General features: G+C 46.4%; 2 protein-coding genes across 2 annotated transcripts in view; one reads left to right on the plus strand and one right to left on the minus strand.

Annotated features, from left to right (window-relative positions):
• LOC101764045 (O-methyltransferase ZRP4-like) overlaps positions 1-23,183 on the plus strand; it is a 55,156-nt gene extending 31,973 nt beyond the window's left edge. The window contains exons 3-5 of the mRNA XM_012844482.1: positions 19,614-20,008; positions 20,145-20,487; positions 23,052-23,183. Coding sequence (XP_012699936.1) covers positions 19,614-20,008; positions 20,145-20,487; positions 23,052-23,183 — 870 coding nt within the window. The remainder of the gene's footprint in view (positions 1-19,613; positions 20,009-20,144; positions 20,488-23,051) is intronic.
• On the minus strand, positions 3,683-8,152 carry LOC101763237. The gene is made up of 4 exons (XM_012844851.2): positions 7,433-8,152; positions 6,084-6,754; positions 4,126-5,986; positions 3,683-4,035 (listed from the first exon to the last, which is right to left on the minus strand). The coding sequence occupies exon 3, from the start codon at positions 5,181-5,183 to the stop codon at positions 4,203-4,205; it is 981 nt and encodes a 326-aa protein (XP_012700305.1). The 5' UTR covers positions 5,184-5,986; positions 6,084-6,754; positions 7,433-8,152; the 3' UTR covers positions 3,683-4,035; positions 4,126-4,202.
• Positions 23,184-26,215: the final 3,032 nt, after the last annotated feature.

A 26,215-nucleotide genomic window follows, 5' to 3' on the forward strand; every position in this document is an offset into this window, starting at 1 on the left:
TAGAGCACTTAAACATATTCATTATCTAGTGTGGGGATGCCACTACGCAAGATGCTCTACGAGTACGATTGTTCTCATCGTCCCTATCCAGATTGGCCTTCCAGTGGTTCACTACGCTGCCGCCCAATTCTATCGTTACTTGGGCCGATTTGGAGAAACAGTTCCATAACTAGTTCTACACGGGAGTCCACAAGATGAAGCTCTCAGACCTGACCAGCCTCAAGCAGAGGAGTGACAAATCAGCCACCTCTAGAGGTTTGTAAAAAAATACATCAATCAATACAACCAATCTACTTTTTCCTCGTACTTTACTTTCAAGTCAGCGACTTCACCAAAATACTTTTTCTTTCACGAGTTCGTACGGGTTGGCAGGGCTGCATCGACACGATCTCCGGCCGATTCTGTAAGTTCCGTTTACCGAGTAATATCTAAGCTTTAACTTCGGGCGCATCGCTGTTGTTTCATTTAGATTTATTCACCAGTTATCGATACTAACTAGAATCGTAGGTTCTACCTGTTATTTTAGTTTTTATCACCAGTTATCCAGCTTGAGATATGAATTGTCGGCTTTTATTGCTTTCCTTCTCTGTTATCATACAGCCGATTAGATCTATCCCAAGTGTTGTTTTTCTAGCATTGTTTAGTTTGCTCTAGTAGCTTTTCTTTACAATCGCTACGCGGTATCAGCTGTTTTATAGCTGGTTACCCCTACAGTGAGTCGGCCGATTCGCCAACACACTTTTGAAGACAGATCGGAATTCTAGCCGATCGCAACCCTTGGAATTTAATACTTTTATTTCCTTGTCAATCAATAGGTCAGATTGACTGGCACGTCGCGCGAACCGCACTAGGGCGATAACCCGAACAGGAGTTAAGCAGATTCTCCCGGGTCGTGTGTCCCATGCTAAGGATCATCGGCCGATTTTTAGCGCCAACACCAGCTTGTTGGCTGCTAGTCTTTATGCCTGGAGCTCTTGAGCAAATTTCTCTTTTTCTTTCTTTAACGCCTCTAGCTATTTGAGTGCCGAGGCTAGCTCTTCTTCTATTTCACTGAGGCATTCATTGTGCGTGATTGTTTGCTGAAGTGTTTGGCTCGTGGTCCCTGCCTCAACTCTCCCTTTCTGTGATCTTGTTCTTAGATTAGCCTCAATTCTTTTTAGCTTTTTTGCCTTATCAGTGTTAACTTGCTCGACTGAGACAAGTTGCCTTTCTTCCCCTGCCTCATCTTCTGTGATTCTCGACATGACAATGTTGGGAAGCACTCATGGTTCAACTCGAGAAAATGAGCATCTGTTTACATTGGGGTAGGGCTCCCCTTTTATAGTGTCTCGGAGGACACTTTACATTTTACAATTACCCTTATTCAATGACTACATTTCTAGAATATGCTATACACGAAGGTCTTTTGGAGATTACTTGTACGACTTGGTCTCCTCCGGCGAGTCATGCTTCTCACATCTCCAATCAGCCCCGTGAATCATGCTCTCAGATGATTCCGCGAATCACGCCTTCACGTTTCCAATGCCTTCATGCTTTTAACCTCGGACCCGAAGCCATTTTAACCTCGAGCTTTGAGAACGTCCTAACTTCACACCAGAGAGGCACCAACCGTGCTCCCTGATCCTTGTTTCAACAACCCTGCACAAGACAACAGACAACTTGGCGCTCGGGGTTAGCTTCGAGCGTTCGAGGGCAAGCTTAGTTATTGTCTGGTGATCGGCGATTGCCTCTTGGCTTCGAGGTAGAGCTCTTAGCAGCATAGCAAGGCTAGAACTACTCTTTCATGCCAAATTTTTCCCCCGAGGTTAGGGACCCTCGCCTAAGCTACTTATTTTGCGGGGCTACGTTAAACATGCTAAACGTAATGACCTCGAGGGTGACTATCTTTTTGGGCGATCCCCAGCACAGTGGCACTAGGAAATTACAAGTATGCAATTGTGGTAGTAGAATACTTCTCAAAGTGGATAGAAGCCAAACCAGTAAAGATGATACCTTCATGTGTGATTGAAAAGTTTTTCTGGCAAAACATAATATGCAGGTTTGGTGTGCCGCACGAAGTCACAGTTGACAATGGAAAATAGTTTGACAGCTGAGAGTTCAGGGAATTCTATTTTTAGGTGGGAACGAAGTTATGTTTCACCTCTGTATATCACCTGTAGTCAAATGGTGCAGTAGAAAGATCCAATGGAATAATCTTCACGGGGATCAAGAAAAATATAACTGACATGCCAAGGGGCAAGTAGGCCAAAGAGTTGCCAAGAGTGATCCGGTGACATAATACAACAGAGTCAAGAGCAACAAAGTTCTCTCCTTTCAGGCTGCTATATGGAGAAGATGCAATGGTCCCGAAGGAAATAAAGCTAGGTTCACAACGGGAGACATGGTGCTACGAAGAAAAGCTAAAGCCGTGTGAAAATTATAGTCTAAGTGGGATGGACCGTTCCTGATGGTAGAAACAAGACTGGGGGCCTACATACTCCAAACTCTAGAAGGCAAAGAAGTGCCATACTCCTGGAACAAAGACATGCTATAGAAGTATTGGGTATGAAGGAGCTGAGTCGAAGAAGAATGAATTTAGTATTGTTTCTTTTTTAGGTTCCTTTTATTTTTAAGCTTTTGTAATTTAAATTCTACAATCTTTATATCGGAAACGTTGAGCGAAGCCATACTCTTTTCCTCACGGGGAGAGTCTTCGTTGGGATGTAATGTCTCAGCAAAGATGTGAGGTCTTTAACGAGGTGGACTTCTTGTGTAATATCTCCTTATGAAATATAAACAAGGGCTCCCTAGAAAAAAAACGAAAGAGCAGAAATACAACATAAAACGCCAAAGTGACAAATCTCTACAATTCGAAGAGGACTCACTTTCGGCAAACCAGAGTCAAAGACTCATAATAAGTGAATCAGTGAACAACGGGGTAGATAGCCTTGAAGTCCATGAAATTCACTTAAGCACACGGAAATGTGACACTAATTTCGCTAGAAACAGCGAAGTGAAAAGTTTATCGTGGAAATATTGCAGCCCCTCATGAAACGTGAAGGGAAAAAAAGAGTCAAGTCGTGAAACGTGAATTTGCACGCAAAAATTGAAGTCAGGCTGACGAGCCACTTCATGTATTCTCACATAGGTACATCATGAATTAGAAATCTTCTGTTGACAAGTCAAATAGAAAATCAGGGGGAGGCACTTCGCGAAGAACAATTTTATCTTCGATTTGCAACACATGATTTGTTTATTAAAACATCAAAAAATCAGTCATCGTTACATACGATATTACAACACTCTTTGATCAAAACGCTTTACAACAACATCAACAATCTCATTTACAACTGAACGGAGAAAATTTTCATCAATTACAACACCTGAAAATGTAAAAGGAAATAAATCAACAAAAAGGAAAATTACAACTCGATATATTTACTCACAAGAATGCTTGTGAATAAATTCAAAGCTAGAGTCTTCAACGAAGTCAATAGGTTCAGGTTTTGGATCGAGCAGATTGAATCGCCCAATGAAGGGAAGCCTAAGGCTAATGCCATCAAGACGGCAAAGTTCTCTCTCAACATAGCGGTGGTGAAGAATATAGTCATGCTCGTGTTGGTTGTGAGTGAATTATTGGAAAAACAACTTTGCAGATGCATTTCATTCGTCATATTTTCAGGTTTTATAAGACCAAAACTCATGAAACGAAACTATGGGAAACTTAGTGTGGAATTTACACCATAACGAACCAAACATAAAGTAGTCACCACGATTCAAAGTCACAGGCAACACACCTTTAGTAACCTGGGTAGGGACCAACTCTGGCACCTGCGCAGGAACCACTATTGTTTTAGTACAAAAGAAGTGAAATCCAGCCACAATGTTTACAAGCCAAGAGCTTAAACAATATCCCTCGCACCTCTCCACTATGACCTACATCAGTAGAAGGTTACGTAGAAGCAGCAGCAGTGGTAGCGACAGGGGCTCCTTGCGAAGTAGTAGTCGTAGGATCTGCAGGTGTCATACCGAAGGGACCAGCTCTAGCGCTTGGACCTTGTTGTTGTGCAAAAAGAAACAACGTATAGATAAGTAGAGAATGCAAAGGAGTAACAAGCAAAGGCTAAAGTGAAAAGAAAAGAAAACCTGTTGAAAAAGATGATGTCCTTCTTCTACAGTGAGTGCATAACCAGCTCGCTGGAAGAAACCCCGCATAAAATTCTTCACGATGTTCTTAGGAAAGGGAGGAATATCTTGTCAGCAGAGACATTGTTAGGCCAAGCATAATCACGGTCGTGAAGTCGGTGCAAGTCTGACTTCGAGATAACCAGCTCGCTGCCATCTATGGGTGTAGTCATGAGTGAACAAATAGCATGAGCAAGAGTTCGCGCAGATACTGCAGCACCCAAATCCCCAAATGCACGCCCATTGACTCCAAGGGACTGAATGCCATCCACAACCCATTTCAGAATGTCACCGATCATGTAGTCTTTAAGGTTGAGTGGAGGAGGAGCTGAACCAAAGCCAGTGAGTGTTTTCTTCATTTCAGCATGGATATAATGGAAGCACTCATCAATAGCATCAGTATATTCTTGATGATCTTTCTTCAACTTCTTAAACTCCGATCGCAAACACGTTAATTGTTCAACCTCTTGCCACTTCGCGTCAAGAGAAAGTTGGAGCTGGTCAGCACGAGACTTTTCGTTCTCAGCGGCTTGTGCAAGGGCGCGAAGTCTCTCAACTTCGGCCTCAAGCTCTTCGTTTCTCTTCGAAAGGGAATTTTTCTCAACCTCAAGCAAAATAGATTTGTTCTTTTCAGTGTCAAGGGCAGTAGCCAAAGTCTCTTTCTCAAACTGAAGTTTTTTCACAACTTTGATCTCTTTGGAGAGCGCACTTTCAGAAGATTGTTTAGACAACTCACTCTGCCGCAGGTCTTCGCGAACGCGCCGTTGAGCAACATGGCAGGCAACGAATGCCTTCATAGACAAATCTTGGGCATGCGTCAATATTTCTTCAGCACTCTCTTGGCCAAGGTCCTCTTCCATAATGAGAAAGCTAAAGCTATCTTGAGCTTTTTGTAAATCACTGCGTACCCGGTGACCACTAGAGAAGTGCAGCACCTTGCGTTGAGTACCACCAAAAAGAAGTGTGCCCTCCGCCAGGTCAAGTCGATTAGCAACGGCAGTAGGGGGCTCTGCGCTCATGAAAAGGGCACTACTAGGATCATCGCTTTCTGTCTCCGAATCAGAACCCTGATCATGCTCTGAAATGTCCTGAGTAGATCGCCCCGCCAAGGTCACAATCCCTGCAGTGGCGACTTGTTCAGCAGAAGCCTCCTCTTCGTGAGGTACAAGTGCCAACTGACCAGGTACCACCTCGGGCGCAGGGGCGCGCGGCTCGGGTGGAGGGCTGCGGTCGCGAGATCGGTGAAGTGGAGGCTCGTCATCACTATATTGGATCTCAAACGGCTTGCTAGCAGTGCCAACAGCAGCTTCAGCAGGGATAAGTGGGCGAGAAACCTGGTCTTCGGTACCATGTTGGGCTGCGGGTGAAGTGATCTCAATATCATCTTCGTGACTGGGACTCACATTCAATGCGTCATCTAAAAAATTCCTTTTGTCTTCCTCGGGGTCAGAACCAGCACCTTGATTCTCGCTCTCTTCGGGGCTGGATTCAACAACTTCCGCCGAAGCAGTAGGCTTAGAGCGAGAATGCTTTTGAGTGTGAGGAACCGAAGATTTCTTCCATTTACTCTGCCTTTTGCCACGAGGGGCTGGAAGAGCAGCAGCTTCATCTGTAGTGGCAGTGCCTTTCTTAAGGGCGCGTTTTAGCGTAGCTTATTTGTGAAGTAATGTGGCTTCGCGTGTGCCACTCGAACTTTTGAAGAACTCAAAGACTCAATTACTGCAAGAACTGTCTGGCCTCTTCTCTAGCTCATTGTACTCTTTGGCGCTTTCTGGGTCCAAGATGATGTTGGCCCTCTCCTCCACGTCTTTGACATCAATATCTGCGAAAATGTTCCAAAGGAGTCAAGAATGACGAGCAGAAAGACAGAGTTGACATAAAGAAGTTAAGCAAAGAGAAACAATAGTAAAAACACCTACCATCCTTCGTCAGGTTAAAACTACGAGCGAAGTCAAAAATCTTGATTGGGCTAGAGAATTCTTTCCAAGCAGCGATAGTCCAGCTGGCTCTCACAGGAAAAATCTTAACAGCACAATACTCCTCAACCAGGTCCCACGTGCCATACGACTTCGCCAGCTCTTGAAAGGCAAACATAAAAAGCCGAGAAGTGTCCTGGTCTTCAACCTCGCAAGACATGTCTTTGGGTATTTCACGAAATTGCTTGCAAACGAGAGGATTGGTACCAGTCTCAGGATTCACTTCGACAGTATGGTAGAACCAAAAACAGTTCCCGTCATCATCCCATTTATTCTTGTACGAGATCACGGGGGTAGAGCTCTCGGCCCTGTAGCAGAAGTTGAGGCACATCCAAACTGAGCTTCTTCTTTAACTAATTTACCATTCTCACCAATGCGCTCAATGTATTTGGGTTGCTGATGAACCACGTGAGCTCGAGAGAAGTTCTCGGCGGTGGGAGCGACACCCATAGTCTTGCACACCCACATGAAGATACTCAAGCGAAGTACTCCATTAGGAGTCAACTCATGCAGAAATATGTTTGGTACTTGAGCAGAATTTCTATGACGACAGGGTCAAGAGGAAAGCGAAGTCCGGCATTGAATAGATCTCGGGAAACAACAACTTCGTTATCCTGAGGAAGAGGAATAGTTTCAGATCCGGGAGCCCTACCACGACCATCTTCAATTAACCCAGTCGTAGCAAAGTCACATTGAAGGACCGAAAGGGCGACCAAAGGGAGTGAATGGGAGCCTATAAAAATTCTCAACGAAAATAAGACCTATGTCCCAAACGCAACCCCAAAGCACACGGTGCGTTCAATTGTCAAGATGACGCAAGTCAACTCGTGACTAGCTCACCCTAGGAACGATAAGAGACACACAAATCACAGCGGAAACAAGACATAAAATGATTCTAACAAGTTTGCTCAAAACACGATTAACCAAGATCACTACTAGCTAATCACTCAACTAAGCAAGAGAAAAAGATTAATCTAAAGTGCTAGGCGTGATTAGCAAATGGGACAATAAAATAATTAACCACTAGACTTGATTAGCAAAAGATATACCATGTAAAGTAGCTAAACAAGTAGTGATTAACTAACTGCCATTGAAGATTAATTTAAGGAACTAAGCATGATTAGCAAGTGATAAGACATGTTAAATACTCAAGCAGGTGAACAAGTGTTAGGATTAACAGACCGAACAATCATGGGTTTATGACAGTGCAAAAAGCATGCAAGAACTAATGATTACTCCAATCATTAATCACTGTAGCTAGAAAGCAACCCTTCAAGGCACAATGGCACTACCTGATGCTTGCGCTACTTAACCTGAACTGCTAGACCAGAGTTGCCTTGCGTGCGGGCCGTGGACGTGCGGCCTGGTGGCCTGTTGCGCTGCCGGCCCACAAATGCTGCTGCGTGGACCGCTGCTTGCTGGCCTGCTGCACATGCACCTGGGCCGCAGCTTTTGCTGCTTGCTGGGCCGCCTCCTTGCTCTGATCTGCTTTGCATCTGGCACGCGTGTGTCCCGTGCACGTGAGCTGCCCGATGCCTCCTGCGCAAGAGAAAAGACGACGCACGAACAGACACAGGAACAACGAAGAACAGCAAGAACACCGAGAACAACACCTCCGACTTCGAACGAGAAATTCTCTTTCAAATCTTCATGAATCGAGATGAAACTTGAGACAAGGATGCAATACCCCAAGGGCAAATAGATCCATGAAACTAATCCTGAAAAGCTCAAGAATTCATCACTAATTTTGGAGAAAACCGAAACCCTAACTCAAGAACACGATTTGGGAAAAACTCAAAATCAAGCCGGATTCGTGAAGGATTTGAAAGGGGATCATATCAAAGATGCTCTCCAAGGTTCTAGCAACATTTCCCTTCAACCAATCTCACGAGATTCGGGCTCAAACATGATGAACGAAAATTCCCCAAAAATAGTTCCGAAAATAGGGAAAAAGAAAAACGCTCGGGAATCAAAGATTTAGCACGATTTGAGACAACAAACAAAGCTAAAGCACGAGAACATCTTCTATACAAGATGAGGACTAGCCTCCTCCCTTCATCCACCCACTAAATATGAAGAAATCAAGAGAAAAGAGTAATCACTCTCTAATCTCCCTCTCTCCTCTCACTTTAAGCACATGACTAGCCTCTAAGCTAAAAGATAATGAGTTGCTAAGCAAAGAGGTGCTGAAATAACCAGCCCCCCATCCCTATTTATAGTCCAGGACGAAAGACTATACTACCCCTACAGCTACAACTAAGATAACTACCCACGCAGGGGCATTTTGGTCCAAGTTTTTATCCGTGCATCGGACGGACACGCCGCCTTCACGACTTTGCTTCGCCTCGACGCAAGCTTCGTGATGACACCACGTGCCCTCCTTCTTGAAGCTCCGGCCGCACCGAGCTCGCCCCCGGTTTTGAGGCCCAAACCGGGAAACCTGCCTGCGCGGTGGTTTTGAGGCCCAAACCACCCAAACCGTCCATTGACGCGTGTCCGGCCTCCGCCAAGCCTCCCGCTTGACTCGACCGACGCCGTCTCCATCCTGTCATGCCCTCTCGCCATTCCGTGCACCATGTGGACCGCCCGTGACTTCGCCCGGACTTCTCGGGTCCATCGGTCCAAGCCTACTCGTGTTCATCCTTCACCGCTCTTGGTCCATCGACATGAACCTTTCGCTTGACCTTCACCGCACGCCGTCGACCGCCACGTCGCATCCTACACCTGCACATCACAAGCCAAGAGCAACATCAAACCAACACAACGTTGTCAATCACTCATCATCCAAGGGTGACCACCATTGGTCTTCAATCTCCCCCTTGATGAGTGCATTGACAACACCCCACAAATTCATAGTATTGAAACAGAAAAACAAGAAACTCAAAATAGAAAAATCTCAGTCCCCTAAGATAAGGGCAACGGCTCTACAAAACTGAGACAAAATCATGTGATCCCTCAAGAAGAGGCAGAAAACGGGCTCAACACCAATCACATGAAAATCCAAACTCAAATAAAAAACCGGCTCCTCAAGAAGAGGTAAACAGCTCAACGCGACCGGTACAAGAGCATAAGAGCATAACAAGAGCACATCAACAACTCACAAATACTCCCCCTGAACATATGCACTCCCCTTGAAAACATGCATACATGCAAAGTCTCCCTCTTGACAGATGAAAGAATTTGTGTAGATTTCTCTCCCCCTTGTTGACAATGCAACCATCAAGAAAAGGATGAAAGCACAAAATGCATGCCATGGAAATGCAGAACCTAACAAGCTTCTCAAATATATCACAATGCACTCTCAAAGGCTACTAGGGAGATAAAGCTTGATAGATCATAAGAAACAATAGCATCGCCAACAAGATGATAGCAAGTTACAACAGTGGATGTGGAGCAAGTATCAAGTTTTAGCAATGTATAAAAAGATCACCACATGAGCATTCACCTAGTTAAGAATCACCCAAGCAAGAATAGACCAGTCCATCAAGAGCTCATACTAGGAAAATCCATTCTCAACAAGAGATCATTGCAAACACCCACATATGCATCACAAGTCATGTTTAAAGCTTGTTGAAACCAAGTGTCTACTTCTTTTGGTAGACATCTTGTAACAACTAAGCAAGCAATAATATCACATTAAGCACAAAAACTTGGTGAATTTATGAAGTTTTCAGCATATTTCTTTTTAGTATTCACACAAAGCAAAATACATGAAGTGCCTTTGCGGCACAAAGAAGCCATGCTTCCCCAAGGGGTGCATCATGGGCTAAACATTTGCAATGATACCTAAATCTTTGACCCAATTGAAAAGAACATGGATTCCAAACATAAGCTAGATATGGAACCAATATTCAACCAAGGGCAAACCATAACCAAGCATCTACTCATGGGTGAAAAACAAGTTAATAGAGTAGAATTTAGCATTGAATTTCAAAAACAGTTATCTCAACAAGTGTACAATATCATCAAGAGCACAACTGCACATTGCATCAAAATCACCAACCACAACACTAGCTCACAAGTAGCATAAGGGAGTACACAAGATATATAGGAGAAGCTCATCTAGTGCAACATGATACAAAATGCAATATGATACAAAATGCATGGAAACTAAGCTAAAATGATACAGATGAACAACATGCCATACCCAAATGTGAACTAAGGTAAAGCATGACATGATGTTCATATGTATCATCCATCACAATATATCACAAAAGATAGCATGATAAGATATACATGAAGAACTCAAAGCTATCATGAACAAGTGACTATCCTACCATATTTTGTACAAAAATGATACAAGTATAATACAAAAGAAGCTCCAAAAACCCAACTCAGAAAGGAAAGCAAACACCCAACTCCCCCCGCAAACGAGCAAAATTGGCTTGATCCAGGGGTTTGGTGAAAATGTTCGCGAGTTGGTTTTGGGTAGCAACATAGCCAAGGTCAATATCCCCTTTCTCAACATGATCTCTCAGAAAATGATATCTCACATCAATGTGTTTAGTTTTTGAGTGGAGAACGGGGTTCTTAGCTACACTAATGGCACTCATGCTGTCACAAAGAAGAGGTACACGAGTAAAATCCAAACCAAAGTCTCTCAAAGTGGAAATCATCCAAAGCAGCTGAGAATAACAGCTAGCAGCAGCAACATACTCAGCTTCGGTGGTAGATTGAGCAACACTAGATTGTTTGCGAGGAGACCAAGAGACCAAAGACGAACCGAGAAACTGGCAAGTACCCGAGGTAGACTTGCGATCCAAGCGACACCCAGCAAAGTCCGCATCGGAGTATCCCCAGAACGTGAGTGTCGAGGAGGCAGAATACCACAAACCGAACTCAGGGGTAAAGCGGAGATACCTCATGATCCTCTTCACTGCTTGACGATGAGATGTCCTCGGTGAAGCCTGAAAACGAGCGCACAGACACACGGCGAAGTGTATGTCCGGCCTCGTTGCCGTCAGGTACAAGAGGGAGCCGATCATGCTTCTGTACTCCTTCTAGTTCACCGGTTCGCCATCTTCATCCGCATCTAGTGCCGTCGTCGTACCCATAGGTGTGGAGAGTGGCTTAGCATCAGCCATGTCAAACTTCCTCAACACGTCCTTCGTGTACTTCCCTTGGTGCACGAAGGTTCCTTCCTTGCTTTGCTTGATCTGTAGCCCGAGGAAGAAGGTCAACTCACCCATCATCGACATCTCGAACTCCCTGCTCATGTCATCTGCAAACTTGGCAACCAAAGCATGAGAAGAACCACCAAAGATAATATCATCCACGTATATCTGAACAATCAATAAGCCATTGCCTTGCCTGAGGAGAAAGAGTGTTTTATCAACTGATCCCATTTCAAACCCATTCCCAATCAAAAAGGATTTCAATCTAGCATACCACGCTCGGGGTGCTTGTTTTAGGCCATAGAGAGCTTTCTGGAGTTTGAAAACACGATCAGGTTATTTAGGACTCTCAAAACCAGGGGTTGTTTCACATACACTTCCTCCTCTATGAAACCATTTAGGAAGGCACTTTTCACATCCATTTGGAAGAGCTTAAAACCTTTAGCCACAGAGAAGGCTAGAAGGATTCTAATTGCTTCCAAACGGGCAACAGGGGCAAAGGTTTCCTCATAATCTATCCCTTCTTTTTGGCTAAAACCTTGGGCAACCAACCTCGCTTTGTTTCTCACAATCAACCCATCCTCACCTTGTTTGTTTTTGAAAACCCATTTTGTTCCTATAGGATGGCAATTTGGAGGTGGTTCAACTAAAACCCAAACCCTGTTTCGCTCAAAGTTCTCCAACTCCTCATGCATGGCATTAACCCAATTTGAATCAGATAGAGCATGTCCAATATCTCGGGGTTCGAAAGAGGCAACAAATGCAGAATGTGCAAAGTGTGAAATCTGCCTAGAGCTGTGCCTAGTGGTGCGTTCATGTAAGTTACCGATCATCTGTTGTGGAGGATGACGACGCTGAATGTGCCGTGGAGCCTCTCGCTCTGAAGTCGCCTCCCCCTCAACAGCAGCTGGATCACTCTGATCTTCTTCTTCTTCATCCTGTAGTGGTACTAGTTGATGGCTTGAAGTAGTGGAAGTAGAGGTAGGGCCATCAACTCTCGTAGTCGAAGTAGAAGGTATAGGTGCAACAGCTGGAGCTCGGTCAATCTCATCATCCTCTTCCTCACCACCATCTACACGCTCTTCCTCTTCCTCAAATATGCTTTGCCCCATTTCATGTTCACCTGCAACTTCAAAGACAGGAGTTGTGCAAGGCATAATTTCATTGAATGTAATCTCACTAGTTTCCACGATCCGGTTAGTTTCAAGGTTAAGTACATGATAAGCACGACTATGAGAAGCATAACCAAGAAAAATCCCATCCGTAGAATGAGACTCAAATTTATCCAAATTTCCTTGCTTGAGAATGAAACACTTGCAGCCAAACACCCTCAGGTGACTCACTTTGGGGGAACGTCGATGCATCAGCTCATAAGAAGTTTTCTTCAGGAAAGCTCGCAAAAAGATTCGATTGGACACATAGCAAGCAGTGTTGACAGCTTCGGCCCAATATTTTCTAAGAGTCCTATGCTCATCAAGCATCGTCCTAGCCATTTCACAAAGGGTCCGATTCTTCCGTTCAACAACACCATTCTAAGGAGGGACATAAGGCGATGAAAACTGGTGTTCAAGACCAAGATCATTGCAAAAGGCTTTAAAACGAGCGTTCTTGAATTCTGTGCCATTGTCACTGCGGATAGCTCTCATGACATCTTTTGGTCGCTCGTTTCTCAACCTCAAAATCAAATCTCGAACAAAAGTAAATGCCTCATCCTTAGATTCCATGAAGAAAACCCATGAATACCTCAAAAAATCATCAACGATCACAAGCACATACCACTTCCCACTGACTGAACAAACACGAGCTGGACCAACAGTGTCCATATGCAACAGCTCGCCTGGATGTTCAGTCATCACCTGATTCACAGGTGGATGGGAAGCAGCAACCATCTTCCCATGTCGACAGGGAGCACAAACAAGATCTTTCCCAAACTTTAATTTGGGCAAACCACGAATAAGATCCAAAGTACTCAAGCGGGAAAGCAAATCAAAGCTCAAATGACCCAATCTCCTATGCCATTTCCAAAGTTCAGAAGATGAGCCAGCCACTAAACATCGAGAGAGACCAAATGACTTGGAAAAATCAACTCGAAACACTTGACCCTCGGGGACAATCATACACACAAGATCGCCTCAAGAGTCTAAAATCCTTGAGGTCCCTTGCTTAAAACGGACCTCAAAACCATCATCAAGCAGTTGCAACACAGAGAGCAAATTGAAACCAAGAGAATCAACTAGAGCAACTCGCTTGAGCATGAAATTCTCACTCACCTTGATAACACCTTCAGACAACACCTTACCTTTACTATTATCCCCGAAAGTGATGTACTCCTTGGTCATCACCGGGGTGAGGCTGGAGAACCATCTGTGATCACCGGTCATGTGTCGAGAGCAACCGGAATCAATAAGCCACATGTTCTCCAGGCCTCCGACCTGCTCAAACAAAGAGAGACCAAGGATGAGCAAATGACTCAACACTGGGGTTAGAAAAATAAGTAGAATACCAGTGTCGAACCATTTGCTCAAGAGTGGGGTTATCAAAATCAACCATCTCTCGTCTCACAGGAGGACTACGGCCAACGCTAGGGGAAAAACATGGTCCGTTGTAGCTCCGAGACTCAAAGCCACGGCCATATTGTCCTAGGCCATATTGATCATGGCGAGGAGCATGCCTAGCAAAAACACGCGAAGGAGCAAAACGCACACTATCCACACGACGAGGTGGAGGAGCTGCTCTAGGCGCATGTACACCATGAGAAGGGTAGTACATGTCCCTGTTGCCCCACTCACGCTCACGCCTCAAAGCCTTCTTATTACGAAAGCAAAACTCCTCAAGGTGACCCCATCTCTTGCAATACTCACAGTGGAATCTAGCAGGCTGTTTTGGCTGAGGATTCACTCTAGGTTGTGGCTTATCTTGGGGTTTTGGTGGAAGTTTCTTAGGAGCAATTTCTGGAAGTGTGTCAAGTTTGTTCTTGAGGTGGTTTGGCTTTTCCACCCAAATGGCTTTCTTGGGTGCTTTAGGTGGTGTCTCGATGAAAATTCCATCTCTCACACACTTAGACAAGTTTTGCTCACAAGCTAGATTGGGTTGCTCTCTAATTTTGGTGGGTGACTCTCGAAGGGTGTAGTCAATTGGTGGCTCACACTGATTGTAGTTTGGTTTCTTTCTCTCACCACTGTTTTGACCCACCTTCTCACACAACCCATCAAAAAACTTGTGCAACCCATTAAAAAGACATCCCTTCATAACCGACCCAAGCCCAAAACCATCAGCCCTTTTGAACTCCTGAATCATCATGCCTAGCTGAGGTTCCCTACTTGACACCCAACTAAGAACAGTGCACAAGTAGGAGTTTTCATCCTCAACATGTTGCAAATTAAGCTTGAGTTCAGGACAAACAGTGCATTCAGGAAGTTTAGATCTAGCAATGAACTCAGACTTCTCTAAAGCACTAAGCTTAGCACATGCATCATCCAACTGAACTTGCAAAGCAGGGCAAGACTTACATGCACCAAGCAAAATAGGCCTAGTCTTGACCTCATCTAAAGCAGCCCTAGTCAAATCCAATTCATCTACCAACAAAGCATGCTTAGATTGCAAAGATGCAAGACTAGCCATATGAACACCACATTCATCACACTCAACAACATCAGAAATAGTAGAAGCAAATTTAAGCATATCTATCTCAATCAAGGCACTTTCTAACTTAGCCTTGAGCTCAACTCGCTCTTTAGCAGCCTTCTTAAGCAGTTTATCTTGATTGATTAGGCAATCATTAAGTTCTTCTACTTCTAGAGCAAGTTGTTCAGGAGTAGGCTTTACCTCAGTTTCTGTGTCGGAGTCACTTTCCTTGTCATCCTTCTTGGAGTTGAGAGCCATGACACAGTACCCGTCGCGGTTCTTGTCGGAGTAGAAGCAAAGGCCATTGAAGTTCTTGCCGTCCTTCTTCTTTGCCTTGCGGTCGTCGTCCTCCTCGCTTGAGCTTGAGTCGGTGTGGTCGTCGGTGTCGGAGTCGACGTTGCTGAGGGAGGCGATGAAGGCACGTGCTTTAGCCTTCTAGCGATACTCCTTCTTCTCGCGGTCGGTGTACTTCTTCTTCTTCTTGGTGCCGTCCTTGTTCTTGTGCTTGTTGTAGTCGTACTTGCTCTTGGTTTTGTTCTTGTCGGGGCAGTCAGCGGCAAAGTGGCCTGGCTTGCCACAATCGAAGCAGTTGTTGTTGTTCCTTCGCCTGTTCTTGCAGTTATCGTTGAAGCGCATGAATCGCCTCGTGATCAAGGCGAGCTCATCATCATCAAGAACCTCCAGCTGCTCCTCTGAAACAGAAACCAAAGAAAACAAGGCAAACGACATAGAAGAAGAGTTACTCAAAGAATTAGGCTGTCCAGAGCCTGACATGAGAGCCATACTATTTGGATCAGTAGGGCCTCCTTGTTTTGCTCGGAGCCTCTTGCCAACGTCTGTGGATTTCAACTTGGTAAAGAGTTCATCAGTGGAAAGTGTTTCATAATTCGGTGACTCGATGATAGCATCAACCTTCGTACCCCACACTTCGTGATCCTAGGCATGCAGGAGCTTTAAAGCTCTATCATGATCAGTGTAGGGTAAGATGGTGATATTTGCTTTCATCTTGTTCACAATAGCCAAGAAACGCTGAAATAAAGCTTCGGCAGACTCACCAGGCAAATGAATAAAGTTCTCATACTCACGCCTATAAGTCTCAAAGAGTCTAGCCTTCACCTGACTGTTTCCCTCGTGGAAACTCTGAAGTCGAGACCAAATCTCATGAGCAAGAGAGAGATCTTCGACTCGATCGAACTCAGCACGACTCAGACTCGCAAACAGAATATCAACCGCCTTGCTGTTGGCGTGATACTTATCCCTTTCATCCTGAGTCACACGAGTAGCAGGAATCACATAAGTCACATCCTGAGTGATTTCCCAAACCCCTAGTCCCCTACTATTTAGATGGGCTCTCATGCGAGTTTTCCAATACCGATAATCAGAGCCATCAAAGTAGGGTGTAGCGGTCGAGGAAGAACGCTCAGAGGTCGCCATAATAGGTTTCGAAACTGATTAGGGTATGGAGAAACCTTAACCGGCTCTGATACCAATTGAAAGACCGAAAGGGCGACCAGAGGGGGGGTGAATGGGAGCCTATAAAAATTCTCAACGAAAACAAGGCCTATGTCCCAAACGCAACCCCAAAGCACACGGTGCGTTCAATCATCAAGATGACGCAAGTCAACTCGTGACTAGCTCACCCTAGGAACGATAAGAGACACACAAATCACAGTGGAAACAAGACATAAAATGATTCTAACAAGTTTGCTCAAAACTCGATTAACCAAGATCACTACTAGCTAATCACTCCACTAAGCAAGCAAGAGAAAAAGATTAATCTAAAGTGCTAGGCGTGATTAGCAAATGGGACAATAAAATAATTAACCACTAGACTTGATTAGCAAAAGATATATCATGTAAAGTAGCTAAACAAGTAGTGATTAACTAACTGCCATAGAAGATTAATTTAAGGAACTAAGCATGATTAGCAAGTGATAAGACATGTTAAATACTCAAGCAGGTGAACAAGTGTTAGGATTAACAGACCGAACAATCATGGGTTTATGACAGTGCAAAAAGCATGCAAGAACTAATGATTACTCCAATCATTAATCACTGTAGCTAGAAAGCAACCCTTCAAGGCACAATGGCACTACCTGATGCTTGCGCTACTTACCTGAGCTGCTAGACCAGAGTTGCCTTGCGTGCGGTCCGTGGACGTGCGGCCTGGTGGCCTGTTGCGCTGCCGGCCCACAAATGCTGCTGCGTGGACCGCTGCTTGCTGGCCTGCTGCACATGCACCTGGGCCGCAGCTTTTGCTGCTTGCTGGGCCGCCTCCTTGCTCTGATCTGCTTTGCATCTGGCACGCGTGTGTCCCGTGCACGTGAGCTGCCCGATGCCTCCTGCGCAAGAGAAAAGACGACGCACGAACAGACACAGGAACAACGAAGAACAGCAAGAACACCGAGAACAACACCTCCGACTTCGAACGAGAAATTCTCTTTCAAATCTTCATGAATCGAGATGAAACTTGAGACAAGGATGCAATACCCCAAGGGCAAATAGATCCATGAAACTAATCCTGAAAAGCTCAAGAATTCATCACTAATTTTGGAGAAAACCGAAACCCTAACTCAAGAACACGATTTGGGAAAAACTCAAAATCAAGCCGGATTCGTGAAGGATTTGAAAGGGGATCATATCAAAGATGCTCTCCAAGGTTCTAGCAACATTTCCCTTCAACCAATCTCACGAGATTCGGGCTCAAACATGATGAACGAAAATTCCCCAAAAATAGTTCCGAAAATAGGGAAAAAGAAAAACGCTCGGGAATCAAAGATTTAGCACGATTTGAGACAACAAACAAAGCTAAAACACGAGAACATCTTCTATACAAGATGAGGACTAGCCTCCTCCCTTCATCCACCCACTAAATATGAAGAAATCAAGAGAAAAGAGTAATCACTCTCTAATCTCCCTCTCTCCTCTCACTTTAAGCACATGACTAGCCTCTAAGCTAAAAGATAATGAGTTGCTAAGCAAAGAGGTGCTGAAATAACCAGCCCCCCATCCCTATTTATAGTCCAGGACGAAAGACTATATTACCCCTACAGCTACAACTAAGATAACTACCCACGCAGGGGCATTTTGGTCCAAGTTTTTATCCGTGCATCGGACGGACACGCCGCCTTCACGACTTTGCTTCGCCTCGACGCAAGCTTCGTGATGACACCACGTGCCCTCCTTCTTGAAGCTCCGGCCGCACCGAGCTCGCCCCCGGTTTTGAGGCCCAAACCGGGAAACCTGCCTGCGCGGTGGTTTTGAGGCCCAAACCACCCAAACCGTCCATTGACGCGTGTCCGGCCTCCGCCAAGCCTCCCGCTTGACTCGACCGACGCCGTCTCCATCCTGTCATGCCCTCTCGCCATTCCGTGCACCATGTGGACCGCCCGTGACTTCGCCCGGACTTCTCGGGTCCATCAGTCCAAGCCTACTCGCGTTCATCCTTCACCGCTCTTGGTCCATCGACATGAACCTTTCGCTTGACCTTCACCGCACGCCGTCGACCGCCACGTCGCATCCTACACCTGCACATCACAAGCCAAGAGCAACATCAAACCAACACAACGTTGTCAATCACTCATCATCCAAGGGTGACCACCATTGGTCTTCACACATATCATCTTTGGAGTGACACGACTTCGCTTGAACACAGTGGTTGGAGGAAATTTAGGAGTCTTCGGAGCCTTAGGAGGGGCCATCAGATCAAATCTACAAGAGACGGTCACCGCACGAAGTGTTTAAGAATAAACTCAAAGCCAGAAGAACCGAAGTAAAACAAAAAATGAAAACAAAGTAAAAAGACAAACAGATAATATAAATACACGAAGAAAAATACCTGAGGAAACAAAAGTCGCAGGGGCAAACGTCTATCGCACAAGGGCTCGGGACGTTTGACTCCCTAGGATAACTCGACCTTTTATAGGCAGGGGAATGGGCGCGAAAGTCGAAACGCCGGCAGCGGTTAGCGCGATACGAGGAGACGTCTTATCGATAGGATACATATAAAAAAAACTGCACGAATGAGCCGAAATGGGGAGGTGCTTCAGGGGTCCTGACTTCCCCATCTCGTAATGGGCAAAGTCGCTAGTTCGGCTCGTCGAAGATGACCCTCACTAGCGAGGGGCTACTGTTGGGGAAGATGACTTCGCACAGCATCCCGTCCCTCATTTCGAGATTTTGCAATGGGCTAACGTAATGGGTTCATGGAGAAGTGTTGTGGTTTATCACGTGCAAGAACAAAGAGCCGGTGCGGAGGAATAACTTCGTCATCTTAGTGACCGGTGAAGGCAGCGAAAGGACTTCGGGCTCGAGAGGGATGCACGAGCCAGGGCGGAGCGAGGGCAGCGAAGTCGTCAGCCAGTGATGGAGACCCGGGAGCCTACTTGCAATTTCGGCAACCAGCAAAGTGGTGACGACGTCTTCGTCATGCTGGCTCACACAAGCCCAGCTGTAAAGTGATGAGTTGTAAAAGAGTGTGACAAAAGTGGCATAATGTTACTGTAATACCCTCGGATATGCTTCGCATAAAGTGATAAAGGAGGGCGATGAGTTGTAAAGTGTAAAAATTACAGCCCTATAAAATGGGATCGAGAGGAATGTAAACCAACACGTTCTGGACGGAGGTGGAGTTGTGTTAAGCTCTCCCAAAGTCTTTCTCAGTTTTTCGCCCTTCCTGTTCTTTTCATTTAGAAACTAGTTGAGCCTCTTCGGGGATGATTTTCTACCCCAACAGACCCCTTTCCTGGCCCTGATACTCGACGGCACCTTCATCGTGTCCCCGTTCCTCGGCCTTGGCGCTTGGCTCCAGCGCGACAAGCCGCCGGAGCAGCCGTCCCTCTTCGAGACGGTGCAGGGGAAGAACCCGTGGGATCTGGCCAGCCGCGAGCCAGCCTTCGGCTCGCTCTTCAATGAGGGCATGGTCGCCGACAGCGGCTTCATCATGGACATCGTCATCAAGGAGTGCGGCGACGTCTTTCGAGGGGTGAGCTCGCTGGTCGACGTCGGGGGAGGGCTCGGCGGGGTGGCCCAGGCCATCTCGAAGGCGTTCCCTAACGTCAAGTGCAGCGTGCTGGATTTCTCTCACATCGTGGCCGATGCTCCTGCTGGCACCAACAGTGCCATGTACTTGCATTGTTTTCTTTGGTCAAATTTATCACGATAACGCTAAGACTGGCATGCAAATGACTTTCCTCTAGTTCATGAAAGAGACATAAACACACTATATATTTGTTGTTAACAATCTCAAGTGCTCAAGTTGTGTAAGATGTTCACATAATTTCTCCAATTTGTTTGTTTGGTTTCAGTGGGTTTTGCACGATTGGGGCGATGCCGAGTGCGTCAAAATATTGAAGACCTGTAGGAAGGCTATACCACCAAGAGAGGAGGGAGGGAAGGTGATAATATTGGATATGGTGGTTGGAGCAGGGTCATCTGACCTACAGCATAAGGAGACGCAGGTCTTGTTCGATCTCTTCATCATGTTTGTCAATGGCATCGAGCGAAATGAACAAGGCTGGAAGAAGATTATCTTCGACGCTGGATTTAGTGATTATAAAATCATACCAGTCCTAGGTGTTAGGTCAATTGTTGAGGTCTACCCTAAAACAGTTCGTTGGCAAAGTGCATACGAAATTAATTATGAATTGCTAAGCCTAAGGAAGTGTGTGTTTAGCTCAAGCTCTCATCTTTCAGTGCAGCACGTCATAGCGCTTGCAGGTTTTCATAAAGCTTTAATCAATGCGTCCATCAACAAGTGTCATATGTGAGTACGATCCTGTACTTTTGTGATTTTTTACGGGTCAACGAAGGGGAACAGATTTCCCCACCGGATTATATTGCAAAACGAAAACAATCACAAACGCCAATCGACATCAGATTACAGCAACATTTTGGGTAGGAGAGGAGTTACATAAGGCACATAGGAACTACATATTGGGAAACATTGCTAAATACCAGAGTTCACCACCCAAGCATCAGCTGCTGAAATGGTCTATGTTTATGCAAAATTTAGGGTTGAACAAAAATTCAAGCAAGGAGACAAAAAAGATAAAATAAGCATGTAATCGGATTGGATTGTCGGGTGCACTGTTCATTATTCCTTGGTATATTTTAGATTGTTTTAACGATAATTTTTTTTGTTCCATGGTGTATTGAGTTGTTATAGTAGTGAATCATACAAAATTGTAGAGAAAAGAGAATTTTGGATCAGACACAAAATATCTAGAGGAGGATAGAGGGGAGAAAAAAATAAAAGAAGGAAAAGAAAAGAAAAAAGAGAGGAAACTCTGCAACTAGTAAATGAGCTACAAAGTCCCGTGATAGGGCCGTCCCAGAAGCCTTTTCTAGCATGGCAGCCCAATCATCCTTGCCCTAGCCTGCTCCCTCTCGAGTTCTCGCAAAAGTGACATATAGCTGTGCCCACTATAGAACCTCTCGTAGCACCTGATTTCTTTTCCTCAATACAATGTTAAATCTAGTCCAAGCCATAGATCTTAAATTAGAATAGTTGAAAAATAAAAAATGGAAAGCCTTAAAACACTCCGGTGTAAAATGAATGATGCATATCTGCCGGTGAATCATAAAAAAAAAATTAAAATTGAGTAGTCCTGATTGCCGAAAGGACTGAGTTTATGTTAATTGGACAAGAGGAAAAGGCAAAAAATGTGGCTAGCCATGCCCTTTTGTTGCAAATTATTATTCTACCGCTATAGTTTAACCATGCTTTTCAAAAAGTGTCGTACAAATAAAGATTAAACGATATGATGGGCTCCCTCTACTATATTCTTTTTTGTTGCAAGAAGTCTAATCCAATGTATTTTTCATGGGACGATTTCAGCAAGCTGGATACCTTAAATCCTTAATGACCCCAACATGTTGCAAGAGTCCAACGACGCTGAGAGCAAAAGACAGCAACGCAAAAGGCCGTATCCAAACATAGACCCGGTTCTCTCTACTTTTGTTGTTTCTTAGGCTATCCTTAATAGGAGTTTTATTTTTATTAAGTAGAGTGACACGTCATTATTTTTGTGATGTGGCAAAGAATTGATAAAAAAAGAGGTGAAATAAGTTGCATTGTGTGAAGCTATTCCAACTATATATGAATTAGATGGCATCTTGCTTATATGGTATTTTTGAAACATAAATATGAAATGTCCATTAAGAATGACCTTATAAGGAGTTTTATGGCTAAAACAGTATACTAATTTGAGCTCTTTTACGGTACACAATACTACTACTTAGTGGTATATAGTATATATAAGATCTAACTGTTCATTATTATGTATAATTTAGTAATTATTACATTGTATAAAGCGATATTTCAAATGGAATGATATTTTAAACTTTATGCTAGTGTCAAAAAATTAGAGTGATGCCATTTGTGTTTTTTTTTATCATGATATCCTTATACTACCTATATTACTCAAATATACTACCTATACCATAGATGAATCTTTCAGTAGTATATAATTAATCTTGACCGTCGGATATTTTTATACTGGTCTTTTTTGAAAGGTGCAAAAGAGCTCACTAATTTAGAGGTTTAATTATGGGTTCATTGTTCATCTAGTCTGTTGCCCTAGGGATGCTAGCTATCTCCGGTTACCGCCAGCCCGATGTTGCCCTAGGGATGCTACCTATCTCCGGTTACCGCCAGCCCGATATTCGCATCGGTCTTGCGTCAGAAATTTATGGCAACTAGGACCATGCACAATGCTTCTCTCAGCAAGTCATATTCCACTGCCTTTTGTGCCACTTGCCAGACAACTTGGCAGCTCGCAGCTGGTGTGCTTGGCAGCTGCGGATTTCTTATGGGTCACGGATTCCGTCGGTGTCGCCGGACTCTTTCTCTTCCAAGACCAAGATGATAACAGCTGATGCACGCCCGAGGGGATGTCCTGCGGCTACAAGCTGGAGGTCTCGTCGAGTACCTTGGTGGAGCTCTTCTCCTAGCCGTCGTGTCTCTTCCCCGACTCCGGTGGCGATGTGCAGGAGCTTTGCGTGAGGATCAAGAACATCAGTTTTAAATTTACTATTTGTTAGGGTCCTGTACATAATTTTACAGTTCTGGAAGATCTGCGCCGAGAACTTGGTTGTAATTTTTAATTCCTCCAACGTGTTGGTTGTAAAAGCCTGACTTTCTTAATATATGGGATCAAGCTATTCGGTATAGCGTTGCAACGTCTCCCTACTTCTAGTGCTGGGGAAGGGACATGAGAGTTGGGAGCGCTCGAGAGTTAGCCTGTGGAACGAGATGAAGAACGGTGGACATAACAGCCTGGGCTGCTCGCTGCCGAACGGCTGAGCTGTTTTACAGCCGTAACTGCAGGCGAAAGTAGCTGAAGTGAACAGGTCCAAAACTTGGCAGCTTGCCGTGGAAAAATGAAAACCGACGGAGTTCTCGTCATGCGCTTAGTCTCGCAGTCTTGCTTATTTAGATACAAGTCATTCTCCGGAATATAATTGTTTGATGCTACGCTGATTCGATCGTCCTTGCCCTAGCCTGCTCCCTCTCGAGTTTTCTCGCAAAAGTGACATATAGCTGTGCCCACTATAGAACCACTCGTAGCACCTGATTTCTTTTTCTCAGTACAATGTTAAATCTAGTCCAAGCCATAGATCTTAAATTAGAATAGTTGAAAAATAAAAAATGGAAAGCCTTAAAACACTCCGGGGTAAAATGAATGATGCATATCTGCCGGTGAAGCATAATTTTTTTTTAAAATTGAGTAGTCCTTCTTGCCGAAAGGACTGAGTTTATGTTAATTGGACAAGAGGAAAAGGGAAAAAAATGTGGCTAGCTATGCCCTTTTGTTGCAAATTATTATTCTACCTGTCATGTACGGGCGCACATACGCCAGGCGCAGACGCGCCTGCGACGTACGTCGCGCTGCTGAGCGTGCTGGGCAGGCACTGCCAGGATCAAACTCTAGCGACTAAAGATAGAAACTTAGATTAGGAAACTTACAATCAAGGAGAACCTTCTCCATTTAGGTTGGGCCATTGGCCATATATATTCCTGTAATCGCTGGACAATGGCAAGCAAGAATTATATTCCTAATCTCCCTTTCTCTGTTAAGCCTACGGCCGAGGGGAATAACCTCGGCGGAGAAGATGGCCGACGGCTATGAGCTACGTAGCTGCGGTCCAGCCAGTCGGGGCCTCGACGCCCTTGACAACCTGGTATCAGAGCGCCGCCTCTCCCTCGGGCGCCTCCGCGCGGCCTCCTTCCCGCGCCCGCGCCCCGGCCAGCGCTCCCGGCGCCCCAGCAGCCGCAGGCGCTACCTGCTCCTCCGGTGGCCGCCCAGCACGGCCGCGGCGAGGGCAACCAGAGGCGCCTTACCCCGGACGAGATGGCGGAACGGCGCCGTCTGGGCCTCTGTTTTAATTGCAATGAAAAATATACCTGGGGCCATAACCGGTTTTGCCGGCGCCTCTTCTTCATTGCAGGCGTGGAGCTCGAGGACACCTTGGACGCCGCTGACGACGAGGAGTGCGACACCGAGGTGCTGTGTTTTTCCTTGCAGGCCGTGGCTGGGGTGCCCATGGCGAGCACCATGCAGATCGCCGTGGTCCTCGACGCCGCGTCCCTCGTCGCCCTCCTCGACTCCGGCAGCACGCACAACTTCATCTCGGAGGAGGCGGCGCGGCGCTCTGGTCTACCCTCCCGCTCACGTCCCCGCCTCACAGCCTTGGTCGCCAATGGCGAGCGGGTCTCCTGCGCCGGCGTCATCCGTAACGCGCTCCTGCTCATCGACGGCGAGTCGTTCCCGGCCGACCTATACGTCATGCCGCTGGCCGGGTACGACGTCGTCCTCGGTACCAAGTGGCTCGGCGAGTTAGGACCCATTGTCTGGGACCTCGGCCACCGGCGCATGTACTTCCTGCGCCAGGGGCGTCTCGTCTCCTAGACCGGCGTGGCCAGCCCGTCTGTACCGACCCTGAACGCCACAACAGAGGCGTGTTCCCTCCTGGAGGCGCTGTTACTATCATTTAAGGGGCTCTTCGTGGATTCTGTCGGTCTTCCTCCCAAGCGTGCGCATGATCACCGCATCCTGCTCAAGGCCGACGCCCAACCGGTCGCCGTCCGCCCTTACCGGTACCCCGCGGTGCACAAGGACGAGCTGGAGCGGCAGTGTGCCGCCATGATTGATCAAGGCATCGTTCACCGTAGCGACTCGCCCTTCTCATCACCCGTCCTCCTCGTCAAGAAGCCCGATGGTTCATGGCGCTTCTGCGTCGACTACCGGGCGCTGAACGCACTCACCGTCAAGGACGCCTTCCCGATCCCGGTGGTTGACGAGCTCCTCGACGAGCTTCATGGTGCCAAGTTCTCCACCAAGCTGGATCTCCGGTCCGGGTACCACCAGGTGCGCATGCGGCCGGAGGACGTACACAAAATGGCGTTCCGTACCCACGATGGCCTGTACTAGTTCCTTGTGATGGCGTTCGGACTGTGCAACGCCCTGGCGATATTCCAGGCCCTGATGAACGATGTGCTCCACCCGTTCCTTCGCCGCTTCGTCCTGGTATTTTTTGATGATATTCTGATTTATAGCAGGACGTGGGCTGATCATCTTCGCCACCTCCGGGCCGTCCTCGACGAACTCCGCCACCACCAACTGTTCGTGAAACGCACCAAGTGCTCCTTTGGTGCCTCTTCCATCGCTTACCTCGTCCATGTCATATCCGCGGCGGGTGTGGCCATGGACCCGGCCAAGGTGCAGGCAATCCATGATTGGCCACCTCCACATTCGCCCCGGGCGGTGCGCGGTTTCCTCGGCCTCGCCTGATATTACCGCAAGTTCGTCCACAACTACGGGGCGATCGCTGCTCCTCTGACGGCCCTACTCAAGAAGGAGGGTTTCTCCTGGGACGACGCGGCGGTTGCGGCATTCACCCCGCTCAAGGCTGCGGTCACATCCGCCCCCGTCCTCGCCATGCTCGACTTCGCCAAGATGTTCACCATGGAGTGCGACGCGTCGTCGGTCGGCTTCGGCGCGGTCCTGGTCCAGGAGGGCTACCCGGTCGCCTTCTTCAGCCGGCCTGTGGCACCTCGCCACCGCTCGTTGGCCGCCTATGAGCGCGAGCTCATTGGACTCGTCCAGGCAGTCAGGCACTGGTGTCCGTATCTTTGGGGGCGGCGCTTCATCGTCAGAACCGATCACTACAGCCTGAAGTACCTCCTCGATCAGCGCCTCGCCACGATCCCTCAGCACCACTGGGTAGGTAAGCTATTGGGCTTCGATTTCTCAGTGGAGTACCGTTCGGGCGCCACGAACATCGTCGCCGACGCCCTATCCTGTCGCGACAACGACGAAGGGGAGGTGATGGCTA

This window comes from Setaria italica, chromosome III (assembly GCF_000263155.2).
Source record: "Setaria italica strain Yugu1 chromosome III, Setaria_italica_v2.0, whole genome shotgun sequence".
In the NCBI taxonomy this organism is placed as follows: domain Eukaryota; kingdom Viridiplantae; phylum Streptophyta; class Magnoliopsida; order Poales; family Poaceae; genus Setaria; species Setaria italica.